Here is a 27957-nt window from a genome sequence, read left to right as displayed (position 1 = left end):
TGACTGTGGTGGTATGGTAGGGAGATTTTGAAATAAATATAAAAATTTAGGCAAAATCGACATTTTAACTATATTAACTCTACCCATAAGAGAAATTGGGAGCTGGCCTATTCTCTTTAAATCCTCTGAAATTTTATTAACTACCGGAAAATAATTCAAACTGAGAGCATCTTCTAGTTTTCTAGGAATGAACATACCTAAATATTTAATACATTTATTGGACCATTTCCAATTGAGCTGATTCTTCAGTGTTGTATAGTCAAAGTTGGAAATCGGCATTATCTCTGTTTTATCCCAATTGACTTTGTAACCTGACAGTTTCCCAAATTTTTCAAATAAAGATAACATAAAAGGTATTGAATTTACAGGATCATGGAGATATAACAAAATATCATCAGCATACAAAGAAATAAGATGCTCCTCCTCCCCAATCTTAACACCTTTAATATGTTGATGAGATCTAATCATTGCAGCCAATGGTTCAATAGCTACAGCAAAAAATGCTGGGGATGTTGGGCAGCCTTGCCGCGTCCCTCTTGAAAGCAGGAAGGGTTTAGAATAGTTTATATTTGTTTTAACAATGGCCATAGGGGAATTATATAGAATTTGTACCCAATTACAAAATTTTGAACCAAAATTGAATCGTTTGAGGACAGACATAAGGTATTTCCATTCAACTCTGTCGAATGCTTTTTCAGCATCGACAGAGAGAATTACATTCTGAGAATTAAGTTCATCAGTATGGTAAAGAATATCAAAATATCTGCGTAAGTTATCTGTAGAAGTACGACCATGAACAAAACCAGTTTGGTCTAAGTGAATAAGACTTGGTAGGACTTTCTCAAGCCGTAAAGCAAGGACTTTAGCAATAATTTTATAATCTGCATTAAGAATCGAAATTGGCCTATAGGAGGCACAATTAAGAGGATCCTTATTTTTCTTATGAAGTAGGGTAATGGCAGCCATACATAGAGATTGAGGAAAACAACCCTGGTCCAAACTAGCATTGACCATAGAAAGAAAAAGAGGAAGTAAATATTTTGAAAAACGTCGATAAAACTCAATTGGAAGGCCATCCAACCCCGGAGATTTGCCATTTTGAAATATAGCCATAGCAGTTAGGAGTTCGTCTGAGGATATATCTTCCTCTAGAGGTGTTCTATCCACTTCTGTTAGAGTGGGCAATGGAATATCATCTAGAAAAGATTTGCACTCATTCGGTTCATATTGTGAGGTAGATGTATAAAGTTCAGTGTAATATGCTTTAAATGTATCATTAATCTGAAGAGGGTCCATTGTGATGCATCCATCTTGTTTTCTAATCCTAAGAATTGTTCTATCTTCTGATTCCTTTTTTATCTGCATAGCTAATAATTTCCCTGCCATTTCACCCTGATCTACGTATGATAATTTGGATTTTATTAGAGCAAGTTCAATGGCATATGTATTAATAGAATTATATTTTAATTTAAGATTGTCTATCTGCAATAATATTTGAGGATCTTTAGTAGAACAATGTTGCCTCTCCAGATTAATTATATCGTACTCAATACATTTTAGCTCATTCCTTGTTTTCTTTTTCAAAGACGAGGAAAAGGCTATTACACATCCTCTAATATAGGCCTTAAGAGTGTCCCATATTATTAATGGACACACTGAGCTATTTCTGTGTGCCTCAATAAAGGTTTCTAAATGAGTATTAATATAAGTTGTAAAGTCATCTTTAGAAAGTAATGTAATGTTAAATCTCCATGGTTTTGGATTTGGTGGTAGTTTTTCCAATTCTAGTTCAAAACTCAATGCAGAATGATCTGAAAGAATTCTGGCATGGTAAGAGCAACTTGTGATTCTTGAGATGTAGTTAATTGGTGTAAAGAATTGGTGTTCGTCGATTTTGACTGAGAGGGTTCTATCTGCTCATTGATCTATCTGTTCATTGATCTATCTGTTCATTGATCTATCTGCTCATTGATCTATCTGCTCATTGATCTATCTGTTCATTGATCTATCTGTTCATTGATCTAACTGTTCATTGATCTATCTGCTCCTTGAGGTTGGAGGGATTTAAAAGGTGATCAATAGTTGAAAATAAAGTTCTGGGGTTGTTTCTGCTGTCACCAATAATCCTGGTAAAATATGCTGCCTCTCACAGTGTAAAGCCCCCCACAGGTGATCTGTGGTAAAACAGCTGTGCTGTTGTTTTCTATGGGGAGAGCGCTGCCTCTCAACTATATGCAGCAGCGCTCCCTTTGGTGTCACACACCACTCAAATTTGTCACTTTGTGCTGAGGTCAAAGTTCAACTTGTTTAAACTTTGACCTACTTACTGCTGAACTTTCACTGCTCTACCTCACAGTGAGAGGAGAGAAGATCACTTATCATGTGAAGGCAGCTTTAGGTTTTATTATATAAATTAATAGATTTACTAAAGATCTCATGGTGGGTTGTTACTTTGCTGAGCCTCCATATTCCCTCCACTCTACGACATTCCCTCTTCAGTTTTTATAATACTTAAATTCACAGTGAATTAAATTATTGGAACAAAGCCTCACTTATTGTTTTCTACATTTCTCCTCATATCTGCTTTGTAGATCTGCAGAAAAACTGACAATCAGCAACACTGCATGAATTATTCTCTGTCTTTACTAGAGTTAATTACATGTATCAAACATTGTGTTTGCAGAGGTCAGCACCACAGGCAGAGAGCAGAGTCTCCAGTACCCAGCTGTCCGTCTATTAAGAGTGACTGGTCTAAAGACGGTCCTCTAAACTTCAGTAATGAACCTGGACCTTCAGACACAAGGTAAGAGGACTGTTATACTGTGAGCCTACCTGATGGAATATCATTAACTGAGAATCAAGACAGGAGCTGTGTGATGAGTTTCCACACTTCCCCTTAACTTATTGCCACAGGAATTTAGGTCAGTATGTTTTTGATGTATTGTATTGTGATCTACAACACAAGGGTTTGAAGTATTATTTACAATATATAATAAAATAAAATATTTTGCTTTAAAACTCATGTTAAATACTAGTAATTAATTTAAAGTATTGTTGTTGTAAATTAAAATATCATATATAGAAAAAAATTCATGTATTAATTGTTATCCAGTGAAATGAGTGATTCAACAGGGGGCTGAACACTTTTTCAAGGGACTGTATGCATGTTACATTGTCATTAGGGACTCAGCCCCCTAAAGCTCTGATCCTAGAATCATCCTGCTCTCTAATAAAGCAAAAATGCATTTAAAAATTATATATAAAAAATACAGAGACTGGCAGGCTGTCTCTCTTGGTGTCTCTTTTGGACGTAGACGTACATTGTAAAAAAAACTATTTCTGTTTCCAGCTGCAGATAACATGTACACAACAACTACACAGATTTGGATAGGAATATAGCTAGTGGTCCTCCTTATCTCCTTATCAAAAGGGCTTGTTATCAAAAACTCCAGATGTGCAGAAACACTGACAATGTGCAACATTGCAGGGATTGTTGTCTGTCTTCACTAGAGTTAATGATATGTATACACATTATGTGTTTCCAGAGGTCAGCACAACAGGCAGAGAGCAGAGTCTCCAGTACCCAGCTGTGTGTCTATGAAGAGTGACTGGTCTAAAGACAGTCCTCTAAACTTCAGTAAAGAACCTGGACCTTCAGACACAAGGTAAGAGGACTGTTATAAGCCTACCTGTATCATTAAAGGCACTAAATGCGATATTCAGCACTACTACCAAAAGACTATTATACAGTATGGGCTCTATCGTTGCAGCGGCGCAGTTTCTAGGCCGAGCGCCAGCCGCAGCGCAAAGCAGTGGGCGTGGAAAGGCGCACTTGATATCTTGGTATCGGCGCTAAACTCAGCCTCAACCAGTATAACCACGCCTTTTAAGCGTAAAATTATGCATTGTCCGCTCATTGGAGAATTGCAGGGAAGAGACACACGCTTGCCTTTTAAGCTCCAATTCCTGGACAAATCCGGTAAAACCAGACAAAGCCAAGGGCTCCGCCGCCCCCCCCCTCCCTTCATCCGGTCTGTCTATCTCCATATATAGGCTATTATTCCATATTATTATGCTTCTCAAACCAATCTAACTGCAGTTTCAATACTGCAAGCATGTAAATACGCTACACTATAGCAAGATCAAAGTGAAAATAATGTTCTAAATGCATCGGATAGAAAATTATATAGCCTATGGCTGGATGTCATGAGATTAGATGAAAGTTTGGGCAGAATGATATCGTTTTATCTCTTCTCCCCCACTGCACGATGCAACATCCTCTGAATGACACCTATCACTTTTACTGGATCTGATTACTTTATTCTATTTTATTTACAGGATTTTATTATTGAGTAATTGTATTTTATTTGGCCTATATATGCCTCCCCCCCCCCACCCCCTGCCCACAGGCACTGACAAATATGTTAATTCTCAATAAAATCTTCAGTAATCAATCAGAGTGGCTTTAATAGCCAGATTGGCAGCAGCTGGCGCAGTGTGGTCAATATGGCAGACCAAAACCGCTCCACTAAATTCACAGCAGAGGAGAAGATGGTGCTGGCGACTCAGGTGATATATCTGTCCACCATTCATTTTGAATAGCTACAAAACAACTCTTTACTTAAGTCGTTTATTCATCTATCCATCCAGGTTCAAATGTACCATCGCGCACTGTTTGGGGAGGGGAATTACTCCCGCCGGGAGGGCCCATATGCGCTGCGGCTTGTTCAGCACCTCGGACAGCGCCGCTGCCACAGACGGGGGAAACATTTGGAAATAATTCTAACTACTATGCTTTGCACACAGAAAAAATAAATACAAAAGACAATTCTGTAATGAATAGCTGTAATGAAGAGTGGGGTTTGAAGAAGCGCTACACAACAGTTTATCCAGTTTCTCTCTTTCTCTCTTTCTTTCTCTCTCCCTTTCTCTCACATTAAACGATATACATGCCTATAATGTCAATTATCTGAATGAAATAATAATACATATTAATTAGGAATATTAGTAATATTAGTAGCCTAGCTAATTTCGGGGGGGGGGGGGGGTAATAAAACGTAGAGCTATATTACACATAAATGGGGATTATTATGATAGCCTAAACTAAATTTATGAAACTGCATTACAGCTTCACCCAAAGCCTGAGAAGGGTTGCAATCTTATATTCTATTGTATTCTAAAGTATTTTTTTCTATATATTGTATTCTCCATTCACTTTCCTGTCCCCGGTGCACAGAATCCTGCTTATGGGCCTGTGTCCACCTAGCTTCTTTTTCCGACGTTAAAAGCTGGGAGTGCGCTGGGGAACGCTGATCCCAGCGCACAATATACAAGGAAGCAGTCTGCAAGTAACGTTAGTTCAGCTTGATAGCTGACAGCTAGCAAGCTAACAACACAGGTAGGCTACGCTATTAAAAGCAGTAAGCACAACACTCACCAGAAATATTAAGTGTCTAGCCGATCTGCTCCCACAATTGAGCCGTTCTGTCTCTGTTGCGATAGTTTTTCCATATGATTAGTTACCAGAAAAGGAGCAGCCGACACCAGCGTCTTTCTGAAAAGTTAAAATATTTTCAGCTGGAAGCGCTGGGAGTCGGCGCACAAAAACGCCGAAAAAAGACGCTGGGCGCTCTGCACTTTCTCTACACGTCCGTGTGCGCTCGCATACGCTCTCCTCCCATTGGAAACAATTGAAAATAGACGCTGGACCTGAGGAAAAGACGCCAGGTGGACACAGGCCCTTAGGCCTGCTTTTCAAAAGCGCAAAGCGCTAAAAGTAGGCCAGGTCGGAAGATGGCTGGAAGATAGCAGTACGCCGGTATTTAGCGCCGACACGCCCACTTTGGCGCATTCAGGGACTCCGCCACGCCCATTCGGCCTAAAGCGCATTTGGCAGCCTAAAGCCTATTGCTATTTTCCCGAAACAGGCGCAAGGCACGTTTTTTTGCGGTTAACCCATTTCAGACGGGATGACGTTCGCGTCATTCTCCCTTTAAAGACGGGATGCCGTTCGCGTCAATATACCTTTGAAGACGGGATGACGTCTACGTCAATTTGTAGTTTAGCTGTAGTTTTTCGCCTATTTCCGGTCTCTAGGCAAATGAAATCATTCAGAAAACACACGTGGGGTCTCGCAATGCATTCTGGGATTGTTTTGGGAAGGAAAAGTTTTTTTTTTCTTCACTTTGAGCGGATCTGTAGAGCGATGGAGGAAGAAAATAATATTAGCGAAGGAAGCGATTTTGAAGACGCGGAATATTCCGAACATTCCACCGTTGATGAAGAGTTAAATGATGACCCAGTTACAGACCCCGATTGGCAGCCCTTGGACAGAGATCAGTGGGTCAGAACTATGTTTCAGGATGACGATGACGATGAGTCTGACGAAGATGACCAATTCGAAGGCTTCCATGGAAACTGGGTAACAGAACAGCGCTATTACCGTCCTGTGCCGGTCAAAGCGTTCAAAAGGGTGCCCGGGGTGAAAAGCGGTGTTGGCTTACAAGCCGATTCCACACCTCTATTTTCTTTCGAGAAAATTTACACGGAGGAAATGTGGGACCGTCTTGTCACGGAGACGAACCGATATGCCGACCAGAGACGCACAATTCCCCCAGCCAAAAAAGCAGCCAAGTGGACCCCGGTAACAGTGAAAGAAATGAAAACATTCATTGGGCTGTGTCTCGCCATGGGGATAATGAAACTTCCCGTCCGAAGAGAGTACTGGCGGCTATCCAAAAACATCTTCAAAACCAACTTCGGCCAGAATATGTCCCGGGACCGATTTGACGCCATTTGGAGGTAGGCTAAGAACAATAATATTATCCTTGTTATTATAACCATTGCGTGATATAGATGCGCCCCATTGAATAGGATGCGCTATATAAATAATAGTAGTTTGATAGATAAAATGTAACATTAGTACCATTGTTATGATGCCCTAAGGGAAATGAAATATATTGCAAATGTATTAGAAGTGTAGTGGGAGTATTGCCATTGTAGCGAGCTTATACACTGGGGTAAGAAACCCCTGCTGGGCTCGGCTGCTACACCTATTGTGTGTGGGCAAACACCTAGTAGGCCTATTGTTATTCAATTGTCAGGAATGTGGAGAGAATGCGCTTCACTCTTTGCACCAAGACAGACACTGCACTTAGACAGACCCTGTAACCCTCAAGTGTAACTAACCTATATAATGATATAGCCTACAATTTTTCATTTCATCCAAGATGTGTCTACTTGTATATAATATACAATACAATATACAATATTGTATACAATATACAAGACATTATATTGTTTATAATATATTGTAATATGTGTCTAATTACCCCCCCTCCCCTACCCCCCCTCTTCCATCCTCCCCTCTCTCACCTCTTCAGATACCTTCACCTCCAAGATAACAACGCACGAGGCGACCCAGCTGATAAGCTCTGGAAACTGCGCTGGTACCTGGACTTCCTGAACCAGCGCTTCCAGGACCTCTATGAGGTCAACGGCACAGTCAGCATTGACGAATCAATGATCAAGTTCAAAGGCAGGCTTGGCTTCCGGCAATACCTGCCAATGAAGGTACTGCTGATTGATTGATCAAATTGTCTCACCTCTATTTTGCCTATGTAACCTGCATCTTTTGGTAATGTGTGAAATAAACATTCATTCATTCATTCATTCCAGCCAACCAAATGGGGCGTGAAGGTTTGGGTGATGGCGGAGAGCTCAACAGGCTACGTTCCGCACTTCAAAGTAAGGAAAAAAATCAGCACACCAAGAATATGCAAATATGTATTCTGTAATGTGTTGTTATTTGAGTGACCTTTCAAGCACCCAAGGCCCTTCCTCAGACTTGTGTTTCTTCTTGCAAACTCCCCAGGTGTACACAGGACGTGAAGCGGCGCCGCAGACGGGCCTGGCACAGCGCGTGGTGCTGGACCTCGCCAAGCCATACAATGGCACCTTCCTGTCCATTTATATGGACAACTTCTACACCAGTGTAGAACTCCTCCAGGAAATGAACGGCCTTTTCCTGTACGGCTGTGGCACCCTTCGGGCCAATAGGAAGGGGCTGCCGAAGGACCACAGCCTGACAAAGAGGGCTGCGCTGGGGAAGCACGAGTTCCGGGTGGCACAGCAGGATGACCTCACCTTCTGCGTGTGGCAAGACACAAAGACGGTGATGGTCTTGTCCAATCACCATGACCCCAGCGCAACAGGGACTGTAAGGCGGAGGAGAGATGAGACCCACCGGGCTGATGTGGTAGTGCCCGCTTGCCTGGCGGACTACCAGAGCCACATGAAAGGTTTGTTTTACAGATTTATGTTTTATAAACAAAAATTAAAATACTGTAAGCTTATATTCACTGAGGTCATTTGAGTGAAAATGTACGTATGTAAACAGAGTTCCATGTGTGTTCCAGGTGTGGATCTCCTCGACCAGATGATTGGATACTATGGTTTCGATCATCGGTCGAAGAAATGGTGGCGGCGTGTGTTCTTCTGGGGCCTGTCTGTGTCGTGCTACAACGCCTACATTGCAGCCAGGTCTGTTGGAGGAAGGCACAAACATTACAAGGACTGGCTGGAGACCTTGCTGGAGGAGCTCATCACACCGGTGACAAGGAGGGCCCCTCCTGTGATCCCTCCTCCTTCTCCTCCTCCTCCTCTGTCCCCAGCTTCCAGACCAGCCTCTCCATTTGGCTCTCCTTCCACTCCAGAGAGCAGGGGAGCCTCCCCAGCACCAAGCACATCGAGCAGGGCAGCCTCCCCAGCACCCAGCACGTCAGGAGAAGCCACAGGTCCCCCAATGCACGACTTCGGGAAGGTGTTTGAGAAGCGGAAGCTCTGCAGGGAGTGCCAGTTGTTGCTGGACAAAAAAGATGTAGTAGGCAGTGGGCTAACTGTGTATGGCTGCATACAGTGTGACCTGCCTGTCCACATTGAGTGTTTTGGAAAACACTACAGACATTTTTTGTAAGTGTTTGCTAAACACTAGCTGACACTTTAGACACTTGCCCCTTTGATGGTAAATGGACTGCATTTTTTTTATGGTTGCAAGGGGACACAAGGGGGCAGTGTGGAGCACATTTTTGATTTTATTTGAGTGGTTTGGAGTGATTTGTTGCTTGTTTTTTCATACGTTTTTTAGTTTAAAAAAAAATTTCTGTGTTTACAGCAATATTTGACAATGCTATTGAATTGTCATACCAATAAACACCTTTTACAAGGAAAGCCACATGTGTCAGCTCTCAAATGCCTTTTAAAGTGTGTTTTTATCTTCTACAGAGGCTGAGATATCACTATTTTAGTAGGCGTTGACATTTCTATGAAAAGTTCAGGATTTGGGGGTCTATTATCAAATCGGACTTAGGTTTTAGAGGCTATTTTTTAGGCGAAAATAGGCTGAAATGGGTTAAGGCCCGTAATAGCGCCGATGGCCTGTGGGAGAATAGGGCCCTATATCTAGTGAGACATGCAAGCTATAATGTTCAGAGCAGTGAAAGAAGCCACGCCCCCTCTCTGTGTTGTGAAAAGAGGCTTTGTGGATTCAAGCCTGCTGCTGCTTCAGTCTGAGGCTCCCACTTCGTTTCTGTGGATTTAGCTCTTCCCTGCATTTATAAATGGACAGAGAGTGACCCAGTGAGGCTTGACAGCATATAGCCTACTGGATCAAGCTGTGACTGTGACTGAGACAATAAAGACAATTAAAATCCATCGTCAAAACCTCATACTTCTGCTGAATCCCTCATCCACACCTTCATCTCCTCCCGTCTGGACTATTGCAACTCCCTCCTCACCAGTATCACCTCCTGCTCCCTCCATAGACTCCAGATGGTTCAGAACTCAGCCGCCCGCCTGCTCGCCAACACCCGGTCCCATGATCACATCACTCCTGTCCTCCCCTCTCTCCACTGTCTCCCCATCAAAGAACGCATCAACTTCAAACTACTCCTCCTCACCTTCAAAGCCCTCCATAGCCTGGCCCCCTTATCTGACTGACCTTCTTCTCCCTCATCGCCCTAACCGTACACTCCGATCCTCATCCACTGTTCCCCTCATCATTCCACCATCCAAACTGAAAAGCTTTGGAGACCGAGCATTCTAGAGCCCCCCAGCCTATCAGAGACTCACCTTCACTCCCCACTTTTAAATCCCGACTCAAAACCTACCTGTTCTCCCAAGCTTACAACCTCGCCTACCCTTAACCACCTCTTCCTACCTCGCCACCCCCATTTTTCAACCTCCCTCTCTTCTGTCCGGCACCTGTCCCTCCCACACTCTCTCTCCCTCCTCTGTTTTACATAGATCCCTGATCGATGTGTTAATTGTTACTTGTATCTGTTGCCTGTTGTGTACTGTACTCATACTGTGTCAGCGTCTTTGAGTAATTGAAAAGCGCTTTATAAAATAAATGAATTATTATTATTATTATTATTATTATTATTATTATTATTATTATTATTATTATTAAAGCGGTCATGGCTGTGAAAATAAGGTTAGTCTCTGTTTGTATCACAGTTTGGGACTGTGTATTTCCTGATCTGTGTTTACAGTGCGGTATGCCGGCTGTCTCGCTTGCTCTGCATGTCTCTATGGCAGACGAGTGTCTGGGGTTGCATAGTGTAGATGGCAGACGCTATATCAGAGCAATGCGAGTGTTTAGGGTGGCATGGGAAGCTGTGCCAATGTGTTTTTTAGACTGTTTGGGCTCTATCGTTGCAGCGGCGCAGTTTCTAGGCCGAGCGCCAGCCGCAGCGCAAAGCAGTGGGCGTGGAAAGGCGCACTTGATATCTTGGTATCGGCGCTAAACTCAGCCTCAACCATTATAACCATGCCTTTTAAGCGTAAAATTATGCATTGTCCGCTCATTGGAGAATTGCAGGGAAGAGACACACACTTGCCTTTTAAGCTCCAATTCCTGGACAAATCCGGTAAAACCAGACAAAGCCAAGGGCTCCGCCGCCCCCCCCTCCCTTCATCCGGTCTGTCTATCTCCATATATAGGCTATTATTCCATATTATTATGCTTCTCAAACCAATCTAACTGCAGTTTCAATACTGCAAGCATGTAAATACGCTACACTATAGCAAGATCAAAGTGAAAATAATGTTCTAAATGCATCGGATAGAAAATTATATAGCCTATGGCTGGATGTCATGAGATTAGATGAAAGTTTGGGCAGAATGATATCGTTTTATCTCTTCTCCCCCACTGCACGATGCAACATCCTCTGAATGACACCTATCACTTTTACTGGATCTGATTACTTTATTCTATTTTATTTACAGGATTTTATTATTGAGTAATTGTATTTTATTTGGCCTATATATGCCTCCCCCCCCACCCCCTGCCCACAGGCACTGACAAATATGTTAATTCTCAATAAAATCTTCAGTAATCAATCAGAGTGGCTTTAATAGCCAGATTGGCAGCAGCTGGCACAGTGTGGTCAATATGGCAGACCAAAACCGCTCCACTAAATTCACAGCAGAGGAGAAGATGGTGCTGGCGACTCAGGTGATATATCTGTCCACCATTCATTTTGAATAGCTACAAAACAACTCTTTACTTAAGTCGTTTATTCATCTATCCATCCAGGTTCAAATGTACCATCGCGCACTGTTTGGGGAGGGGAATTACTCCCGCCGGGAGGGCCGATGATGCGCTGCGGCTTGTTCAGCACCTCGGACAGCGCCGCTGCCACAGACGGGGGAAACATTTGGAAATAATTCTAACTACTATGCTTTGCACACAGAAAAAATAAATACAAAAGACAATTCTGTAATGAATAGCTGTAATGAAGAGTGGGGTTTGAAGAAGCGCTACACAACAGTTTATCCAGTTTCTCTCTTTCTCTCTTTCTTTCTCTCTCCCTTTCTCTCACATTAAACGATATACATGCCTATAATGTCAATTATCTGAATGAAATAATAATACATATTAATTAGGAATATTAGTAATATTAGTAGCCTAGCTAATTTCGGGGGGGGGGGGGGGGGGGGTAATAAAACGTAGAGCTATATTACACATAAATGGGGATTATTATGATAGCCTAAACTAAATTTATGAAACTGCATTACAGCTTCACCCAAAGCCTGAGAAGGGTTGCAATCTTATATTCTATTGTATTCTAAAGTATTTTTTTCTATATATTGTATTCTCCATTCACTTTCCTGTCCCCGGTGCACAGAATCCTGCTTTAGGCCTGCTTTTCAAAAGCGCAAAGCGCTAAAAGTAGGCCAGGTCGGAAGATGGCTGGAAGATAGCAGTACGCCGGTATTTAGCGCCGACACGCCCACTTAGGCGCATTCAGGGACTCCGCCACGCCCATTCGGCCTAAAGCGCATTTGGCAGCCTAAAGCCTATTGCTATTTTCCCGAAACAGGCGCAAGGCACGTTTTTTTGCGGTTAAGGCCCGTAATAGCGCCGATGGCCTGTGGGAGAATAGGGCCCTTAGTGTTTACGTTTTGATGTTATAGCTCCAGTGTGACATCTAGTGGGCAAAAATCGTACATAATGGACCTTTAACTGAGGGTGAAGACGAAATGCTGCTGTTACATGACACACTATGAGAGGATTGTAGTCTTGAAGCAGAACCAGCTGTGAAGATGTCCAGTACATTACACACTATGAGAGGATTGTAGTCTTGAAGCAGAACCAGCTGTGAAGATGTCCAGTACATTACACACTATGAGAGGATTGTAGTCTTGAAGCAGAACCAGCTGTGAAGATGTCCAGTACATTACACACTATGAGAGGATTGTAGTCTTGAAGCAGAACCAGCTGTGAAGATGTCCAGTACATTACACACTATGAGAGGATTGTAGTCTTGAAGCAGAACCAGCTGTGAAGATGTCCAGTACATTACACACTATGAGAGGATTGTAGTCTTGAAGCAGAACCAGCTGTGAAGATGTCCAGTACATTTCACACTATGAGAGGATTGTAGTCTTGAAGCAGAACCAGCTGTGAAGATGTCCAGTACATTACACACTATGAGAGGATTGTAGTCTTGAAGCAGAACCAGCTGTGAAGATGTCCAGTACATTACACACTATGAGAGGATTGTAGTCTTGAAGCAGAACCAGCTGTGAAGATGTCCAGTACATTTCACACTATGAGAGGATTGTAGTCTTGAAGCAGAACCAGCTGTGAAGATGTCCAGTACATTACACACTATGAGAGGATTGTAGTCTTGAAGCAGAACCAGCTGTGAAGATGTCCAGTACATTACACACTAGGAGAGGATTGTGTCTTGAAGCAGAACTAGCTGTGAAGATGTCCAGTACATTACACACTAGGAGAGGATTGTAGTCTTGAAGCAGAACCAGCTGTGAAGATGTCCAGTACATTTCACACTATGAGAGGATTGTAGTCTTGAAGCAGAACTAGCTGTGAAGATGTCCAGTACATTACACACTATGAGAGGATTGTAGTCTTGAAGCAGAACTAGCTGTGAAGATGTCCAGTACATTACACACTAGGAGAGGATTGTAGTCTTGAAGCAGAACTAGCTGTGAAGATGTCCAGTACATTACACACTATGAGAGGATTGTAGTCTTGAAGCAGAACCAGCTGTGAAGATGTCCAGTACATTACACACTAGGAGACGATTGTAGTCTTGAAGCAGAACCAGCTGTGAAGATGTCCAGTACATTACACACTAGGAGAGGATTGTAGTCTTGAAGCAGAACCAGCTGTGAAGATGTCCAGTACATTACACACTAGGAGACGATTGTAGTCTTGAAGCAGAACCAGCTGTGAAGATGTCCAGTACATTACACACTAGGAGAGGATTGTAGTCTTGAAGCAGAACCAGCTGTGAAGATGTCCAGTACATTTCACACTATGAGAGGATTGTAGTCTTGAAGCAGAACTAGCTGTGAAGATGTCCAGTACATTACACACTAGGAGAGGATTGTAGTCTTGAAGCAGAACCAGCTGTGAAGATGTCCAGTACATTACACACTAGGAGAGGATTGTAGTCTTGAAGCAGAACTAGCTGTGAAGATGTCCAGTACATTACACACTATGAGAGGATTGTAGTCTTGAAGCAGAACCAGCTGTGAAGATGTCCAGTACATTACACACTATGAGAGGATTGTAGTCTTGAAGCAGAACCAGCTGTGAAGATGTCCAGTACATTACACACTATGATGAGAGGATTGTAGTCTTGAAGCAGAACCAGCTGTGAAGATGTCCAGGAAAAATACTGGAAAGAGGGGAGAAAATACTCTTTTTGCAGCCAGACACCTGAGACATTTTCAGAAAATAGTTCTTGTCATCCAATCGTTAACATTGTCAAAATTGCACAAATCTTCAATTTTCAAAAGTTTGATAATGCATCACAACATTAAGGGCTCTATCGTCCCACTGGCCTTAAATTAGCGCTTAGTGCCAGGCGCAGCCCATATTAGTGGGCGTGGACCGGCGTAGTCAATATTTTCGTGTCGGCGCTACACGCTGCCTTAAGCATTATAACCACGCCTTTTAAGCGTAGAATTATTCACAACATGCTCATTGGAGAAGTGCAGTAAACAAATCACAATGTCCCTTTCATGTTCCATTCCACGGAGCGATCCAATCCGGTCTTTCATCCCCGTCTGTCTCCATTTATATTATTCCATATTATTATGCTTCTCAAACCAATCTCACTGCAGTTTAAATACAGCAAGCATGTAAATACGCTACACTATAGCAAGATCAAAGTGAAAAGAATGTTCTAAACGCATCGGCTAGAAAAATATAGCCTATCCCTGGATGTCATGATGAGATTAGATTGGTGAAAGTTTGGGCAGAATGATATCGTTTTCTCTCGTTACCTTTTCTTCACCCCCACGTCACTGCACAGGTAGGATGATGCAACAGCCTCTGAATGACAGGGGCTCAAAACTATTAAACATTTTTTTTTTTCATCTGTCATTGTGCCTGTCTGATGTGCGAGAGAGAGGGAGTGAGAGAGAGAGAGAGAGAGTGAGATGGCAGAGGAGAGCTGCGCGCAATTACGCACAATAATATCCCTGGCGCACTGAATAAGGCCTGGTTTTGAAAAGCACTAAATGCTAAATTAACGCCAGGGGGGAAGATAGCGTTAGGCCGGTATTTAAGGCTGAAACGCCCATTCTGGCCTATTCTGGCACTGCGCCACGCCTCTTCGACGTAAAGCGCATTTCGGGACCTAAAAACATGATGCTATCTTCCCGAGGCAGGCGCAAAGTGTGTTTTTTGCATTTAATGCCAGTTTAGCGCCTATGGCCAGTGGGCAGATAGGGGCCTAAGTTTAGTCAAATGTTTTCCAAAGTCATGAGGTCTTCAGGTGGTGTTTTGGGGAGATTTTAACTGATGCACTTTATTATTTTAATCACAATGTTTCTTATTCTGATAGAATTGGGCTTTACAGTACTATATTTATGGACAGTGAATTGAAGTATTGGAGAAAAAAAATACTCACTCATTGTTTTCTACATTTCTCCTGATATCTGCTTCTGAATGTGACATTGTGGATCTATCGAATTGAATTGACGTTTTCCAAAGTGAAAGGGCTTGAATACGTTTGCAAACAGCATATTAAATTGTTAATAAAAAAAATTCTGTGGTTTAAAACTTGTGTTACTTAGAAGTAATTCATTGAAAGTATTGTTGTTGTCAATTAAAATATATATAGAAAAAATATGAATGTGTTAATTGTTATTATCCAGTGAAATGAGTGATTCAACAGGGGGTCGAACCAGGCCCGATTTTAGCCTGCTACATTAGGGTGGGCTGGTAGGGGGCAACTTTGGCAGTAGGGTTGCCAGAGGTTGTGGGTTCGGGGATGGGGATTAAGTTGCATTATATTCTAATGAGTTAAGTGTAATGGGTACACCAAATTGTTCAGCCACCTACTTGTGACAGGTTGACAGATATGGGAAGATGTCATTATAATGTTTACTATGGGGGACCAACAACTTATTTTATTTACCTTATTGCACTGACAGATTTTATAATTTTACTAGTTTCAAATATTTGGGTTTTCAGGATGATATAACTTGTCGCAGAACATCAATTGGTTTATTTGGTAAAAGTGGAACAGTATTCCTTCTGATTTTCTTCATTGTTCATGATTTTTTGATAGGCATTCACTATAGACTCTATAATGAACTGAAATCGGCCTCGGGTCTAACACTTTTGCAAGGGACTGTATGCATGTTTTAGGGGCTCAGTCCCCTAAAGCTCTGATCCTAGAATCGTCCCACTCTCTAATAAAAAAAAAAATCTATATATATATATATATATATATATACAAAAATACAGAGACTGGAAGGCTCTCTCTTGGTGTCACTTTTGGACATGTAGACGTACATTGTAAAAATACTATTTCTGTTTCCAGCTCCAGATAACATGTACACAGCATGCAGACTAGCTGTCCTCCTTATCAAAAGGCCATGCTATTATTTTATCGGCGCGGCCTGGGGTCCTCCAGGCTAGAGCGAGGTGCTCGACGCAGGTAAATGACGTGCAGCGCACAGGCCCTCTTGAGGCGTCCTTGAGGCATCCTCTCAGCCTCTGGATTGCCTTTGCCACCGGAGGGTCTGGTGAGACGAAGGAGGAGCACGGCCGGGAGTAACCCACAGAGCCTAGATCCTCCATGCACCGAAGGGCCAATACTGCGGCGTAGCACTAGCTCTATTGCAGCGGATTGGGCGTTCTCGCTTACCCCTCCCGCGGGCAACGTTGCAGACAGAGTAGTAAGGCTGATCCGTGAGCAGCTTCTGGGACGTGAGTCGGGGTCTTAATTGGCCTCGGCTGGGTCTACTGGGCGAGGCTGTATGATGTTGACAGACCCGAAACACCTAACGACCCCAGATAACATCACTGATGATGCGTCCCAGCGCATGCGGCAGTAGTGTATTTGAGAATATTAAAAACTCCAGATGTGCAGAAAGACTGACAATGTGCAACATTGCAGGATTGTTTTCTGTCTTCACTAGAGTGAATGACATGTATCAAACATTGTGTTTCCAGAGGTCAGCACCACAGACAGAGAGCAGAGTCTCCAGTACCCAGCTGTCTGTCTATGAAGACTGACTGGTCTAAAGACAGTCCTCTACACTTCAGTAATGGACCTTCAGACACAAGGTGAGAGGACTGTTATACTGTGAGCCTACCTGATGGAATATCATTAACTGAGAATTAAGACACAATGCTGCATGACCTCCCCTCTCTCTCATTCCTAACTCTCTCTCTCATGTATGTATATATATATATATATATATATATATATATATATATATTTGTCTTTCATAGGCGTCCCACCTGCCGCCGGGAGGATGCATACCTGTGGAGACGGAGAGGCTCGGCCAGGAGAACCACAGTGCCTAGACTCTCCATGCACAGATGTTCCGATCCCTGCGGAGTAGTTCCACAGCAGCGGATTGGGGTTTCTTGGACCCGTCAGCTAGCAACATTGCAGAGGAAGATTAAGTTGTCAGATCTGTGAGTGGCTGCTGCTGGAATAGAAGTCTAGGCGTAATGAGCCTCGGCTGGGTCACCTGGGAGAGGGTGTATGATGTTGTTACGGCCTCCACAATACATAAATAAAACAAATCTCAAGTGGAAACCACAACATAAAAAGGACGCCACACAAGAATCAAAATAATAGGGTTTTTATTTCCTTTCCCCAAAGTATTTTAAGAAAAAGGCCCAAAACCAGAAAACAAGATAACCTGACATTTCGGCTGAAATAAACAAAAGGGAGAGGGGTCTGGGCTGGCCCATATAGGGCCGTCGAAACCAGCCCCTCTCCTTAAACTAACAATTGAAAAACGTTCAAAGAATAATTTAGGATAAACTAAACTAAAACTAAGAACGGAAACATCACTACCGAAACTGCCAGGTTAAACTAAAACAATAAAGCCTGGCACCTATTGTGCCAGGACCTAATAAAGGAAAGAAATGGGCAAAAGTATCAAACCAAATGTACAGGTGCTGCTGGGCTGGATTCAGGTGTAGACTGCCTGTGTGCCAGCAGCAAGCCAGCTTATTCACCTTATGTAGACACGCCCATTTGACCCGGTTCTGTGGCCGTCCTACGACTTCCGGCTAAAATAATAATAAAATAAAATAAAAAATGGCTGCGCTGCTCCAATATCATCTAACTCTGAATTAACTAATAATTTAGCCAATTGTATGTAACATACCAAATAAAAGCAAACGGCAATGTCTAAGAATGCAACGCCATGTAACTGGCTCGTTAAGTCTCGCATTCCAGGGAATTACGTTAACGTCTGCGGGTCTTTATTAACGTTAATGGCTCGCGCTGCCTCGGAGGAGAGAAAACCATCCGAAACTTTCTTTGTTGGAGTCCCAGGTATGTTTTACAAGAAAGTGCTCGTCATTGTCGACGATAACGTTATCTGACCTGGCTAACAGTGGATACTCTGCTTGCTTGCTGTGTACCGAGCTCAAAGTAGTAGGCTACGTTCTTTGTTTTACACCCTGCGCTGTCCACTACAAAAACGACTCTCTTCTTCATGACGTTTTTTCATATTTGGCGCCGTGACCGCCGGAAGTGTTAGGTGGACCCGGAAGAATTTGGCCCACTGTAAGGTCTGAACATAAGGTGAATACCTGCAGGCAGAGCTGCATCAGCAATCAGCTCATAGGCTGCAGGTGTTTCAGCCTGAGGTAAGGAGGAGCAGAGGAGATCAATTAAGGAACAGTACAAACACAGAATGTAAACACATGAATGTGCAACATGATACATACCAGGCACGTGCACACATAGACATGAAAGGGGGCTTGAGCCCCTGCCTTTTTTTCAATCTGTAAAAAGTGCCCCTTTTTTTTTTTTTTTTTTTTTTATTATAATACATTTTTCATTTTCATTCCAACAACACATGAACAAAACAAACAGCTCAGACACATTAAAAAATGAAATAAAAAGTGCCCTTACCTGACCATGAATGCATTTCTAATGGTGCTTTGTATGGAAATTGCCCTTTCCATGCCGTCACTGAAGGCAGCATTCAAAGAGAAATGCCTTTTCCGAGCTCTCTTGGCCTTGAATGCACCATTTGTAATTGGCCTCTGCATGGAGCAGTGTTTTTCTAAACTGCCCCTGAAGGCACCAACCCAAAAATGAACCCAAAAATGAATGAATAAATAAATACATAAATAAATAAACCACCCAATAAATAAATAACCAAAATATAGGGAACAAATGCAGAATTGTTGCTCTTGAAAATATTTTTTACTTTACACTATTGGAAAGGGATGTTGTGTTGTTGAATCCGCAAAAAATAAAAAAAAATCTAATACACCTTATCTAAATCTTCTGTCTTGCTTTTTAGAATTATGGTTAAAAATGCATGGTATATTACAAGCCTCACTCAATTGTTCAATGTTTCTGCCTGTGTTGCTATCTGTTGTAGTACAACAACCTAAAGGGAGAAAAGGAGCAAATACATATTGATGCTTAAATGATTTCACAACAGTATTGCAACAGCATGCAACTTTTATATACTAATATTATTCAGTTATGGAGTTATTTTTCCGTGACAAGTCTCATCCTAAAATGAGATATTCCTCTAAATCTGGTTAAAATCGGAATATTTAAAATTAGTTATACCCCTAAATTGGCCTTCAAATTGCCTCAAATTTCCGCCGCCGCCCTCCGGACGGCGGCTGTAGTGCCCTTTTATGAATTTGAGCCCCTGCCCCTCTAATGTTCTGTGCACGTCCCTGATACATACCATGTGTGAAGTTTATTATGCACTGTCCATGGCCACACGCAACACCCCCTCCCTATGATGGTGAATACCAGGAGTGCAACGTGAGGTCATTCAGCAGTCAGAAAATTAGCATGACAAAGTGTCGGCCAGGACATTGTCATTGCCACGGACATGTCTGACCTCCACCAACCGCTCTGACAGCAAGATTTTAAGTCTCCTATACAGGCGTCCATAGGGACAGAGACATCACACAAAGATTGTTAGTGTGCAAAATGTCCATCTGAAAAATCAAGCTAAGTTAACTGAATGTCGACCAGAAGTCAACCGAATGTTGAACAAATTTAAGACATTTTAACCAATCATGTGAAATAATCACTCCGAATGTTAAGCAATGCTAACCTTCTTTCAATGTTAACCACTGTTAACCCATCATGTGGAAAAAAACCCCACTCCTAACGTCAACCGGAGTTAACCTCTTCCTAATGTCAAAAATGTCAAAAGAGCAACATCAAGGCCATCCATTACTGCACAGGTAACTGAATGACATGACTCACTTAAGATAACTCAATACAGCAATAGAAAGGGTATTGCATCCACAGAAAAGTCGCTGCAAACATTTCCGTAATAACCTGCCATCAAACGCCTGAGCCCACGGTGACTGACAGGAGCGGGAAACGACAGGAGAGCTTCTACTTTAGAGTTTTTCAGCTGCCCTTCAATGACAGCATTAGAGACACCCACAACATCGTCAGGGTCTTGAGACAAGGCCAACACAGCCCGAGTTCCAGCAGGGGTAGTGCTGGACAGCGCCAACACTACCTGGACATTACCAGCAGCTTCAGCACTGGACACCTGAAACATACCAAGAGAATGATGTGCAACAAACTCTTCGAAATTGAACTCCATCTTTAAGAGTGTTCATAATCAAATTGCCAACTAGACAAAATGTCACAAAAACGACAAAAGCAAAAACCTGGCCCGCCGCAGCATGACACAGGCAACACTCACAGCCCAAAAGCGCAGCACCACGCACTAGGGAAAAACAAACTGCCCTAACTCAGCAGCACAATCTGTGGCGTCCAAAACAGGTGCGCGTAAAACACCACACCAAAAATAGGCACACAAGCAAATAGACTATTACAAGTCCCAGAAATACAGACACAATGTGCCAAAAGTACCACCTCAGTGTTAAACTACGTGACAAATAGACGAGCCCCCATTATGTTACGGCCTCCACAATACATAAATAAAACAAAGCTCAAGTGGAAACCACAACATAAAAAGGACGCCACACAAGAATCAAAATAATAGGGTTTTTATTTCCTTTCCCCAAAGTATTAAGAAAAAGGCCCAAAACCATAAAACAATATAACCTGACAGTTCGGCTGAAATAAACAAAAGGGAGAGGGGTCTGGGCTGGCCCATATAGGGCCGTCGAAACCAGCCCCTCTCCTTAAACTAACAATTGAAAAACGTTCAAAGAATAATTTAGGATAAACTAAACTAAAACTAAGAACGGAAACATCACTACCGAAACTGCCAGGTTAAACTAAAACAATAAAGCCTGGCACCTCTTGTGCCAGGACCTAATAAAAGAAAGAAATGGGCAAAAGTATCAAACCAAATGTACAGGTGCTGCTGGGCTGGATTCAGGTGTAGAGTAACTGTGTCCCAGCAGCAAGCCAGCTTATATACCTGCAGGCAGAGCTGCATCAGCAATCAGCTCATAGGCTGCCGGTGTTTCAGCCCGAGGTAAGGAGGTGCAGAGGAGATCAATTAAGGAACAGTACAAACACAGAATGTAAACACATGAATGTGCAACATCATACATACCATGTGTGAAGTTTATTATGCACTGTCCATGGCCACACGCAACAGATGTTGTGAGACCCGAAACACCCAACGACCCCAGGTTACATCACTGATGATGTATCCCAGTTGCATTTAGAAGATGTAGGCCTCTATCTTCCGACAGGCGCTATCCCTAAATAGCGCTTTGCGCACTGTTTGCGCGTGCCTTAAGGCACGGACGATAGCATTCCGCCTTGCGCCATCCACCAGGTGTTCTGCCGAGTTTTGCTCCCCCGCCGAGCAGCAAAAAAAGACATCCCCACCTCATGGGAGCTACTTGTAATGATTTATACAGAAATGTAACTGTTTCAAAGTGATATAATTGTCTGGTAGACGTGACCTCCCTGATTTCTAAGTTAAAACAGCCCCGAAATATGTTGGGGATGCAATTCTCGGCGGGCACGCGGAAACGTTCACGGCACCTGTCGCAAGCGCAAATTAGAGCCGTGCCAATTCTGCCAAAAATCATCTGCACCCAAAATGCCTGTGCAAACAGGATTTGGGCGGTCTTAACTACCAGAATTATTCACAGGCGTGGCCAGGCAAGGCTGGCCATTACGTCAATCAAAACCAATCAGATTCCCGTCTCGCAATGGTTGTTTGTGCGACGTTGCAATGCCGAGGCATGCAATATGCTGTAATTCTCTCCATGCGTAATAGAGTGTACTCACTCGTGGGAGGACAGAGGGAGCTTATTGACAGATCGTCTGTGATGCCAATGACCCTTTGGGTTATGAAGGTAAATAGCCTATGTCCATTGTCCCACAAGTGTTCTCAATTCATTTCCCTCTTTGCAATGTGATAAAAGTTTCTCAGTGAGTTATAGTTGATTGCCTCACTGAATTATCTGTTAATACCCAATTTTAGCAGCATAATTTGATGTCTTGGCGTGGCAAGGCTGTGCTTAATGACATATCCAAAAGGACAACACGTTCTACCCCATTAGCCTAACTGCTCCCCCATTAGTCAACTGCTCCCCCATTAGGGTCTGGGGGGAGGTTAGGTTTAGGCGTGGGGGGTGGGAGAGGTTAGGTTTAGGGTTAGGGTCTGGGAGAGGTTAGGTTTAGGCATGGGAGTGGGAGAGGTTTAGGGTTAGGGTCTGGGGGAGGTTAGGTTTAGGCGTGGGGGGTGGGAGAGGTTAGGTTTAGGGTTAGGGTCTGGGAGAGGTTAGCTCCTCCCCCCAGACCCTAATGGGGGAGCAGTTGACTAATGGGGGAGCAGTTGCCATAAGCGTCAAAGATGACTTCCATGGGTTTACATTGAGTTTAGTCGGAAAGCCCAAGTCGTTTCATGGGTCGCTCAAGGCTACCATGTTAGTAACAAGCGACGCACAAGGGACGGGACAAAGCGTCAATATGCTACGCGCTCGGAGTGAAAATGGGTTGAAAAGGAATTCCACTTAATTTCCACTCCTCAAATACCTCTCTGCGCTGGGAGCGCAGCCGTAATCTCCGTGCAGAGCGCCCAGTGCAGAGAGGTATTTGCGCATAAGAGGTCCTTTTCAAAGCTCTTAGCGCAAAGTAATTGCGTGCTGCTGACGATAGGGTAATGCCATCTATCCCACATTTTAGCGCTGGAACGCCTGCTTTGGCATGGGGCAGCCAATGCCCAGTACAATTATCACAGGCATGCGCTTGTGTCCGCCCCCAATTTGCAATTTTTCAAAAATGAAAACAATATGAGTTTACAGCATATATACAGTATTGCAGCTTCTAGTGTAAACTTTATTTCAGAAAGCCGTCCACAGAAACAACATCATGCACATAATCATGATGAGAACCCATGTGATGACAGCTTTTCTTTTTTGAGTTGACCTTACTGCATAAAATGACATTGTGACCTCTAGGAAAATGTATGGGATGTTCAGCTACACTGAAGATAAGCAGGCTTTTTCTGATATAGTGCTCATCATATAATCGTCAACATTGTCACCAGTGTTGGGCAGTAACGCGTTAATAAGTAACGCGTTAATAAGTAACGCGTTACAGTAATTAGTTACTTTTTTAGTAACTAAGTAATATAAGGCGTTAGAATTTCCAAAACAGTAATTAGATTACAGTTACTAATCCAAGTAACACATGCGTTACTGCGTTACATCATTGCCTGCCAGAATGCAGTGTTTTCTATGTAAAAGAAGAAAAGAAAACATTTTATCCTCACGGACTCAGATAGACCTGTCGCGCACACATATACGTCATAGTGTATGTGCGCGCGACAGCGTCAGAGCGTGCACGCCGGCTTTCAAAACACACCGAGTCAGAAGGAGACGAGCAAGAGAAATATGCGTTCAAAAGCTGGAACATTATTGTCCTTTGTTAACTATGTGCGAGCAGCTTGGCAGATGCTACCTATTTGCACTGTTGACTCGCCCTCATGCATCATAGAAAAAATAGCCACGAAGAACATTATCAAGCTGCCACAGAGAAAGACGTTTGGTGAACGTTTTTGCAGAATATGCGGGGATGGAGCATAGGGATGGAGGCTAAATTGAAGGCGACGCTGGGTGAGGTATGGGTGTAACAGTTCACTGGATTAACAGATACACTTTGATTAAGTGTTGTACACTTTGTTACTTAACCTAACCTTCTCGTCAAAGCCTTCCGACCGTAGTAGACGGCCCAGGGAATGTTGACAGATCATCACTTTTCTTTCAGCAACGAAGCTTGAAACATTTGCATTGAGGCTGTGTTGTTTTATTACCACTCGTCTCCGACAGTAACAGCATCTTTCTTACACTCACGTTATCAGTCTGTCTGACTGTTTGACTCTCATTTCGTCTTTTCCAGTGTGAAGCTAGCCAGTCTTAACACACCACTTCCTGTTATTTCTAACCGAATTTCAAAGTAAAATGCCTTTGGCGTTTCTTTTAACATAGCCTAATACCAAAGCGAAAATAATTAATACAGTGACATGGTAGACATGTAACAACTTAAGTGTAAGGTATTTGGGGGGGAAGGGGGAGTAACTAGTAACTAGTAACGTAACTAGTAACGTACCTAGTTACTTTTTGAAAAAGTAATCAGTAAAGTAACTTAGTATTACTTTTTCAAGGAGTAATCAGTAATCAGTAACTAATTACTTTTCCAAGGTAACTTGCCCAACACTGATTGTCGCAATAGCACAAATCTCCAATTTTCAAAAGTTATTGATACTGTATCACATCTTAATGTTTTTCAAGGTTATGAGGTCTTCAGGTAGTGTTTTGGAGAGATTTTAAGTGCTGCACTTTAATATTTTAGTCACATGTATTTCTTATTTTGATATAATTTGTCTTTATGGTATATTTACAGTACATTTATCAACCGTAATTTGAAGCATTATATTGGAACAAGCCCTCACTTTTTGTTTTCTACATGTCTCCTCATATATACGCTTTGTAGATGTGCAGTAAAACTGACAATCAGCAACACTGCATGAATTGTTGTCTTTACTAGAGTTAATGACATGTATCCAACATTGTGTTTTCAGGGGTCAGCACCACAGACAGAGAGCAGAGTCTCCAGTACCCAGCTGTGTGTCTATGAAGAGTGACTGGTCTAAAGACAGTCCTCTAAACTTCAGTAATGAACCTGGACCTTCAGACACAAGGTAAGAGGACTGTTATACTGTGAGCCTGCCTGATGGAATATCATTAACTGAGAATCAAGACAGCAGCTGTGTGATGAGTTTCCACACTTCCCCTTAACTTATTGCCACAGGAATTTAGGTCAGTATGTTTTTGATGTATTGTATTGTGATCTACAACACAAGGGTTTGAAGTATTATTTACAATATATAATAAAATAAAATATTTTGGTTTAAAACTCATGTTAAATACTAGTAATTAATTTAAAGTATTGTTGTTGTAAATTAAAATATCATATATAGAAAAAAAATTCATGTATTAATTGTTATCCAGTGAAATGAGTGATTCAACAGGGGGCTGAACACTTTTTCAAGGGACTGTATGCATGTTACATTGTCATTAGGGACTCAGCCCCCTAAAGCTCTGATCCTAGAATCATCCTGCTCTCTAATAAAGCAAAAATGCATTTAAAAATTATATATAAAAAATACAGAGACTGGAAGGCTGTCTCTCTTGGTGTCTCTTTTGGACGTAGACGTACATTGTAAAAAAAACTATTTCTGTTTCCAGCTGCAGATAACATGTACACAACAACTACACAGATCTGGATAGGAATATAGCTAGTGGTCCTCCTTATCAAAAGGGCTTGTTATCAAAAACTCCAGATGTGCAGAAACACTGACAATATGCAACATTGCAGGGATTGTTGTCTGTCTTCACTAGAGTTAATGATATGTATACACATTATGTGTTTCCAGAGGTCAGCACAACAGGCAGAGAGCAGAGTCTCCAGTACCCAGCTGTGTGTCTATGAAGAGTGACTGGTCTAAAGACAGTCCTCTAAACTTCACTAATGAACCTGGACCTTCAGACACAAGGTAAGAGGACTGTTATACTGTGAGCCTACCTGATGGAATATCATTAACTGAGCATTAGGACAACACCTGCATGATGATTTTCCACAGTTCCCCTTAACTTATTGCTAAACGAATTTAGGTCAGTATGTTTTTGATTTATTGTATTGTGATCTACAACACAAGGGTTTGAAGTATTATTTAAAATACTAGCCTGGATGCCAACTATCTTATTTTGAAAGAAAGAAGCACCTTCGTCGAATTTTGACTGAGAGGGTTCTATCTGCTCATTGATCTATCTGTTCATTGATCTATCTGCTCAGTGATCTATCTGCTTATTGATCTATCTGTTCATTGATCTATCTGCTCATTGATCTATCTGCTCATTGATCTATCTGCTCATTGATCTATCTGCTCATTGATCTATCTGTTCATTGATCTATCTGTTCATTGATCTATCTGCTCAGTGATCTATCTGCTCATTGATCTATCTGTTCACATTGATCTATCTGTTCATTGATCTATCTGTTCATTGATCTATCTGCTCAGTGATCTATCTGCTCAGTGATCTATATGCTCATTGATCTATCTGCTCATTGATCTATCTGTTCATTGATCTATCTGTTCATTGATCTATCTGCTCAGTGATCTATCTGTTCAGTGATATATATGCTCATTGATCTATCTGTTCATTGATCTATCTGTTCATTGATCTATCTGCTCATTGATCTATCTGCTCAGTGATCTATCTGCTCATTGATCTATCTGTTCATTGATCTATCTGCTCATTGATCTATCTGTTCATTGATCTATCTGTTCATTGATCTATCTGTTCATTGATCTATCTGTTCATTGATCTATCTGTTCATTGATCTATCTGCTCAGTGATCTATCTGCTCAGTGATCTATATGCTCATTGATCTATCTGCTCATTGATCTACCGGTATCTGTTCATTGATCTATCTGCTCATTGCACTATCTGTTCATTGATCTATCTGTTCATTGATCTATCTGCTCATTGATCTATCTGCTCATTGATCTATCTGCTCAGTGATCTATCTGCTCATTGAGGTTGGAGGGATTTAAAAGGTGATCAATAGTTGAAAATAAAGTTATGGGGTTGTTTCTGCTGTCACTAATAATCCTGGTAAAATATGCTGCCTCTCACAGTGTAAAGCCCCCCACAGGTGATCTGTGGTAAAACAGCTGTGCTGTTGTTTTCTATGGGGAGAGCGCTGCCTCTCAACTATATGCAGCAGCGCTCCCTTTGGTGTCACACACCACTCAAATGTTCCACTTTGTGCTGAGGTCAAAGTTCAACTTGTTTAAACTTTGACCTACTTACTGCTGAACTTTCACTGCTCTACCTCACAGTGAGAGGAGAGAAGATCACTTATCATGTGAAGGCAGCTTTAGGTTTTATTATATAAATTAATAGATTTACTAAGGATCTCATGGTGGGTTGTTACTTTGCTGAGCCTCCATATTCCCTCCACTCTACGACATTCCCTCTTCAGTTTTTATAATACTTCAATTCACAGTGAATTAAATTATTGGAACAAAGCCTCACTTATTGTTTTCTACATTTCTCCTCATATCTGCTTTGTAGATCTGCAGAAAAACTGACAATCAGCAACACTGCATGAATTATTCTCTGTCTTTATTAGAGTTAATGACATGTATCAAACATTGTGTTTGCAGAGGTCAGCACCACAGGCAGAGAGCAGAGTCTCCAGTACCCAGCTGTCTGTCTATTAAGAGTGACTGGTCTAAAGACGGTCCTCTAAACTTCAGTAATGAACCTGGACCTTCAGACACAAGGTAAGAGGACTGTTATACTGTGAGCCTGCCTGATGGAATATCATTAACTGAGAATCAAGACAGCAGCTGTGTGATGAGTTTCCACACTTCCCCTTAACATATTGCCACAGGAATTTAGGTCAGTATGTTTTTGATGTATTGTATTGTGATCTACAA

General features: G+C 42.1%; 3 protein-coding genes across 3 annotated transcripts in view; all 3 read left to right on the top strand.

Moving 5' to 3' along the window:
- Positions 1-27957, top strand: part of LOC310791310 (protein NLRC3-like) — a 135100-nt gene that overhangs the window by 11867 nt on the left and 95276 nt on the right. The window lies entirely within an intron of this gene.
- On the top strand, positions 742-27626 carry LOC310791100 (uncharacterized protein; the record flags this gene model as incomplete). Its single annotated transcript, XM_083652801.1, has 8 exons — positions 742-767; positions 2684-2803; positions 3546-3665; positions 17003-17116; positions 17285-17473; positions 25030-25149; positions 25885-26004; positions 27590-27626. The coding sequence occupies 8 exons, from the start codon at positions 742-744 to the stop codon at positions 27624-27626; spliced, it is 846 nt and encodes a 281-aa protein (XP_083508927.1).
- LOC310791313 (piggyBac transposable element-derived protein 4-like) lies at positions 7682-9225 on the top strand. The gene is made up of 3 exons (XM_083653004.1): positions 7682-7746; positions 7874-8300; positions 8418-9225. Exons 1-3 carry the CDS (start codon positions 7708-7710, stop codon positions 8972-8974), a joined length of 1023 nt encoding a protein of 340 aa, XP_083509130.1. The 5' UTR covers positions 7682-7707; the 3' UTR covers positions 8975-9225.

The sequence above is a fragment of the Poromitra crassiceps genome (genome assembly GCF_964638095.1).
Source record: "Poromitra crassiceps genome assembly, chromosome: 16".
Lineage (NCBI taxonomy): Eukaryota > Metazoa > Chordata > Actinopteri > Beryciformes > Melamphaidae > Poromitra > Poromitra crassiceps.
This window is presented reverse-complemented; position numbering and strand designations above follow the sequence as displayed.